The 6,532-nt window shown below is 35.0% G+C and overlaps 1 protein-coding gene across 1 annotated transcript; it reads right to left on the minus strand.

The window, feature by feature from the left end:
- Positions 1–281: 281 nt before the first annotated feature.
- LOC110736790 (ABC transporter F family member 5-like) lies at positions 282–5,561 on the minus strand. The gene is made up of 9 exons (XM_021917097.1): positions 4,452–5,561; positions 3,672–4,013; positions 2,811–2,954; positions 2,480–2,659; positions 2,191–2,346; positions 1,979–2,080; positions 1,761–1,889; positions 891–995; positions 282–814 (listed from the first exon to the last, which is right to left on the minus strand). The coding sequence occupies exons 1-9, from the start codon at positions 5,349–5,351 to the stop codon at positions 713–715; spliced, it is 2,160 nt and encodes a 719-aa protein (XP_021772789.1). The 5' UTR covers positions 5,352–5,561; the 3' UTR covers positions 282–712.
- Positions 5,562–6,532: the final 971 nt, after the last annotated feature.

A 6,532-nucleotide genomic window follows, 5' to 3' on the forward strand; every position in this document is an offset into this window, starting at 1 on the left:
TGCTATTAAAAATTTACTAAAAGAGGAAATAAAAAAAATTGTTGCAGATAATAGAGAGCATCCATTTTTAGTAAATGTTGCTGATAATACGGGCGGAGGGAGTATGTCTTAGATAATATTATGGGACAAAAGTGCTCAAACAATTGCATGTCGAAACCTTGACAACCGACCTTAAAAGTTTCAAATAACCAGCAAAAAAATAAGACAGAAGTTTTTCATCTAAAACATAAATAAATGAGATAGAAGCAAATCCTATAAATTGTTTGAATGACCCAAAAAAAAGTAAAAATTAAATAAACAATGTATCAAACGAGAAGCTCATTAGTTTATTATTTTCATCTGCTTTGAATAGGCTCTTCAAATCAAAGCATTTCAACAACATAAACAATGGTATTAAAGACAGCACCCACATGTTTGTTTGAGTGTAAGGAGGGATCCAAAAAGAACACATAATTAAGAGGCTATCAAATTGCTATTTACAAAATCTATAGATTGTTTGCTCAAGTTCTAAACTAAGTATGCAGAAAACTGAAATTACGCTTCGTTATATATATTCCCATTTTCGAATCACAAAACAAAGACCCCTAGGACCATATATACCATCAACTTGAAGCTATGTACACGATCAAGATTGACAGCCTTTTTGAAATCCCTTAACAAAGAGAGTGATCACAATGAGGGTATCTTCATTAAAAATACTGATGATACCATCTCAATTCCATCTCTTCGCGTTCTTTAACCCCTTAGATTTTGCTTTAGCTTTTGCCTGCTGAAAAGCCAACATTTTCTGTTTCTTCCGAGCCTCCTTCTCAGCCTGTTAAACGGATGTCAGTCTCTGGTAAAGGAAAATAATTTAAGACATACTATGTTAATCACCAGCTTAAAACTACCTTGGACATCTTTGATTTTGCTTTTACTTTGGAATTCTTCTCTTCAAGCTCTGCCTCACGATCCAATTCTCTTTGTCTTGCATCGAGATTCTTCTCTAAATAATACTGCATATGCCATCAAATATATTCTTAGAAGCCTTACAAATCTCTGAAATAGTTAGTTCTACAACATCGACATTTAAAACACCATGTAAAAGGCTCCAGTGCCCTCAATTTCACAGTTTCCCCTTCTCATTCCTTCGTATGGGCAAAAGGATTAAAATTTTGGTTAGCCAGCCGTTCATACTTTCTCTATTTTCATATGCATGCAGCTGTAGTCTATAGATGTACACCAGACAGCAGTACTAAGCGTAACGCACAATATTGTGAGAGAGTCCAGGGGTCATGAGTTTAGAGAATAATGCCAATATTTTCATGCAAAATGTTTACACAACAAGATTGAACAATAAACAACCAGCAAATACATTTAACACAGCAGAAATTGGCACTAAGCCAAAAGGCCAAGTGTATCGAACCCTAACAGTGTCCACATTTCAAATGTTGGTATAGCACTATAACATAGTGCATTTGTTATTTAACAGGTAGAAAAATTCAAAAAAAACAATTTGCAGAGACCAATTGGTATATCGTTTCTTTTGTCTTTATGAGTTTAGTATCTAAGGTAAAAGTACGAGTACCCAGTATATAATCTTAGAAAAGGAAAGCAAATTCCATAGGTAATTCACCAGTCAAACCGATCATATAGATCTGCCTTGGCTAAAATGAGCCTAGGTACATTTACCAAAATAAAAGAATTGAACAACACAAAATTAACCAAAATTGAAGCCAACTAAAAAGAACCAGAATCATACAAGGTGAAGGAAGACTTACATTGTAGTCCCCAACATAATCTTGTAGATATCCATCCTTCACCTCAATCACTCTGTTAACTATTTGACGAACAAAATACCGATCATGGGAAACTGTAATGACAGTGCCTTCATATTCTTGTATAGCTTCCTGGAAAGCAATAAAACTAAGAATTAATAACTGCTTATACAAAGAATACTACTATTATAAGAGTTTTAAACATGAAAAAGATTGCTAACCTCAAGCATCTCCTTCGTAGGTATATCTAAGTGATTGGTAGGTTCATCGAGAACCAGTAAAGTTGACTTTTTCACCATGAATTTACAGAACGCCAAGCGAGCCTGGAGAAGCAGAAAATGATGTGGTAAGCCTTCCAGAAACATTGGAAGAGATTGAGTAAAACACTCAGGCAGAGCCGAGGACAAAACATTTATTATTTTGACAATACTACCTTCTCTCCACCACTCAGAAGGGAGACCTTCCTATCAAGCATATCAGACTTAAAATTTAGACGCCCTAAAAGACCTTTTATTTCATCGAGTTCCTTATCCTCTGCAACTTCATCCACTGTCTGCAGCACTGTTTTATTCAAATCCAGTGCTTCAGCCTGGCAACAAGTTAAGCCAATCTCAGCTTAGCTAACACATCATGAAACATATCTTTCATAGTGCTAAAAGGACTAAAACCTAAATGCACAAGAGAGGAATTCTTAAACTAGGTCCTGTCAGTGGTAAAAATACCTGATTCTGCTCAAAATAATTAGGGATGACATTGTGCTCCCCTAATATAACTTCACCAGCAGTAGGTTTCTCCAAACCCATAATTAATTTTAACAAAGTGCTTTTCCCACAACCATTGGGACCAATTATAGCAATTTTTTCCCCTCGCTGAATTGTAAGATTTGCGTTGCGAAATAATACCTGAAATGTGCATGTGTATTAGGAACTAGGAATCTGATAGTTCAATCATGAGGCGAGAATACCTTTTTCCCTATCCTCCCTAACCCAGTAAAAAAAAAAAAAAAACTTTTGAGCTACAAATAGCGCATAAGAGGGTAGGGAGTTTTCTCACATTATCGCCATAACCAAATTGCAGGTTATTTATTGTCAAGACCAACTTCCCGCTCCTTCGCTCGGGTTCAGGAAATACAATCTTCATTTGCTTCCTTATGAAAGGCTTCTCAACTTGATCCTCATCTTGAAGCTTTTCTAATTTCTGTTACAATAGAATATAGCAGATACATCATGAATCAAGCATTTTGGAATGAAAATTGCAGCATCTATAAATCTAAGCATGTAACTGCATGAAGAGTATTTGTAGGAAGCTAAGCATACAGCATTTGACTTGTAACAACGTAGAAACAAATGCCACAAGGACTTAAGAAAGCTTTGTATTGTCAATTCAGGTTATTCCCATAAAAGTGAAAAGGTATACACTCAACAGTTGCAGAATCAGATTCAACCTTCAGACACCAAGCCAGTAAGAACATACATAAATGAAACTTGTGCAGCAGCATCATAATATGCATTTACACAGACCAAGATACTCAACAAGTAGGAATTGGCTTTAAGGATTCCACCGTGTTCACCATGAGGTTTAAAATTTTAGACTCAATGAACAAGCATTTTTCAAATATCAGCCATGTAAGCAATTTTCATGGTATTACAGTCAAATGGTGAGACGAATGACTTTGCATTCCACTTCATTAGATATAAGATTTTAAAAATTGGCAATGGATTCAAAGCCTCAAACTGCAGAATGATCCATTAGTACCATCAAAACTGATGATATATAGAATCACAATAACAATTTAATATGGTTAGTTGGTTACACAATTCTTAAATTCTCTGCTTTTGACCAATTGAACATCAAAGTTCCCCAATTCACAAAAACTTAGAAAGTATAACAAAATATTATATATTTACATTGTACCTTCTCTGCAGTAGATCCTCTCCCAGCACTTACGCCAGCACCAACTCGGTTAATTATGTCCCTTGTTTGCTCAATTTCCTTCTGCTGCTTCTCCCATGCAGCAAACTGAGCTTCAATCCAAGCTGCCTTTGAAATAACATAGTCAGAATAGTTTCCTATAAATGTCCTAGAAACACCCATTTCTGTTTCCACAATTTTGGTACAAAGCTGGTCAAGGAAAGCTCTATCATGAGATATGATAATCATCGGCACGTCCAACTGGTTAAGATATCTCTCAAACCACTCAATGGTGTCAAGATCAAGGTGATTAGTAGGCTCATCCAATAGCAACAAATCTGGATCCTGCAATGATTCAAACATAAAGCTATAAGAAATCACCTTTACACCATGAATAAGAAGAAATGGTTTTTTTTTTCCTTTTTGTTATAATCATATCAAGGTAACTACCAAATGCTAGAAGTATAATACAAAAAAAATTTCCTCCAATAAGATGCTTTAATAATAAGCATAATTTGGGCCGATGTCTATAATTTTCATGCATTAATTCCAGAACCTATGCATATCACATACTTATTCCCACCAACAACAGAAGAAACTTCTTTCTAATTCCATTACATGATCTTGTTTAACAATAATGTATCTATCTTAAAACAAACAAACATTATAATAAAGTAAACAAATACTTATATGTTTATAAACTATGCATCCAACAATAGTAAGATTACAATTTGTCAGCATAATCTCAACAACTTTAAAATTAACATATAGAAATTAACAAACCTGAAGCAAAATCTTCCCAAGTGACATTCTCATCTGCCATCCACCACTAAAAGAAGCCACTAACCTATCCGAATCCTCGGGCGAAAACCCCAGGTCAGGCATCAACTTATTGATCTTAGAATTCACCTGATCTAAGTCTACAGCCTGTGCCCTATTCTGCAATAAATCAAGCTCATCCAACAACCTTCCCATCAATTCCAAATCATCAACAGACCCCTCAATTGCCTTTTGCACCTTCTCAATCTTCTCTGCAACCTCCATCTCCTCCTTAAACGCGCTCATAAACTCCTCCTTCACAGTCTTACTCATCGAAACCTCGAATTCTTGACTCAAAAATGAAATCTTCATATTATTCTTAGCCTTAATCACATTCCCACCATCAGGTTCTTCCAACCCAGCAATAATCCTCAATTGGGTAGTTTTTCCTGCCCCATTTACCCCAACCAACCCTACTTTCTCCCCTTTCTTCACTTCCCAACTCACATTTTTCAGCACTGTAACACCTTTATAACTCTTACTAATGTTCTCTAACCTAACCCCAGATGAAACACTTGAAGCCCCAGAATTTGATTGTCTATTATTTCCCCTTTTTCTATCAAATTCATCAGTAGAATCTTTACTAAAAAGGGCTTCAATTTCATCCCTGTTCTGCGTATTTGTGTCCGTTGATTCAACAGCTAGGGCAGATAATTTTGACGAAATTTGAGAGAGCTTAAGCCTAGGGTTTGACTGTGAACTGGGTTTTGAAGTTTTCAGAGAATTGTTGCTAAAGTTTGAAGCTTTAATGGTGGCAAATGGTGAAGGAAGCTGTAAAATGGAGGATTTGCGAGCATCTAATAAGGTTGAAGATGAACCAGTAAGAAAAGATGAACGGTGGTGAAGCTTAGTAGTGAAATCCATTGTAAAGGAGAGAGAAAAAGGATGAATTTTGAGATAAAATTCTGGGTTTTCGAAATTCTCTCTCTTTCTCAATGGAATTACAGAGGATAATTTAGCCCATCCAAAGAAGAAGAAGATTGAGTGAACAAGCAAATTTTAGCAAGCTTTTTGTTTTTTTTTTTTCTAATAAAACAAATTATCAAGTTATGAGAAAATCAGAGATAACGTATATTGGCAGCATTTGGGTTCTCTGTTTTGTGGCACACAAAATGCTCCACGAATGCCCCAAATCGAATTAGAGCCGCAACTTTGCTTTGTTGCCACGTGTTTGCCAAAGGATCTATTGTAGGGGATTTCTTAATTTTAATTATTATTGCAAGAAAAAAAAATTGTCTTTATAAGATAAAATAAGAGACCATTGGGATAGTTGGAGTATAAAAAATTGTAAAAAAAAAATAGTGGGATTAATAATTTATTATAAAGTAATAAATGTGAGGGGAAAGAAATAATAACAAAAATAAGTAGTGGGTTCGGATGGGGACCATGAAAGAGAAAGATATAATATTAAAATGAAGTTTTTGCCAAAAAAAAAAGATGTGTAACTTTTATTAAAACACTGACGGAGTAACAACGGGTAACGTTTTTTTTTGTTGTTTAGAGAGCTTCAAGGGTGAATAATGAAAATCGATCCCAAAATTCCCTGAAATCAGAAAGTAAAGGGCGAATGATGAGAATCGATCTCAAAATCCCCTGAAATCAGAAGAAGCTCTAATCGCTTGAATTATCCCTCACTCTCATAAGAACTTCTAATGTGATTGTGGTATGTTTGGCAAATATAATTGTTGTGCCTCTAATAAATTTAATGAAAAGATATCTTGAGAATCATTTGAGAGTCGATACGAGGAGTGTCTTTTTTTTACAGGATACAAGGAGTTTTGGAAAACGAACCACAATATACATACTTTATTTGTAAACTGGGCGTGCCAATTTGTAAACCATAAAAATTTAAACCTGTAATATACAAATAAAGAGGTAGAAAAATATATGGGAACAATTATTTCATTGATAATTTAATTTGTGGGTTACAAACTTACAACTCTTGTAGATCTCTTGATTTCTCTCTCCAAAGGTCTAGGGTTTTGATATTTGTTTGTAGTACGGGGCCTTGTCGGCTTATTCCATAATATGGACCTAAAATGTTT

The sequence above is a fragment of the Chenopodium quinoa genome, unplaced genomic scaffold (assembly GCF_001683475.1).
Source record: "Chenopodium quinoa cultivar QQ74 unplaced genomic scaffold, ASM168347v1, whole genome shotgun sequence".
Lineage (NCBI taxonomy): Eukaryota > Viridiplantae > Streptophyta > Magnoliopsida > Caryophyllales > Amaranthaceae > Chenopodium > Chenopodium quinoa.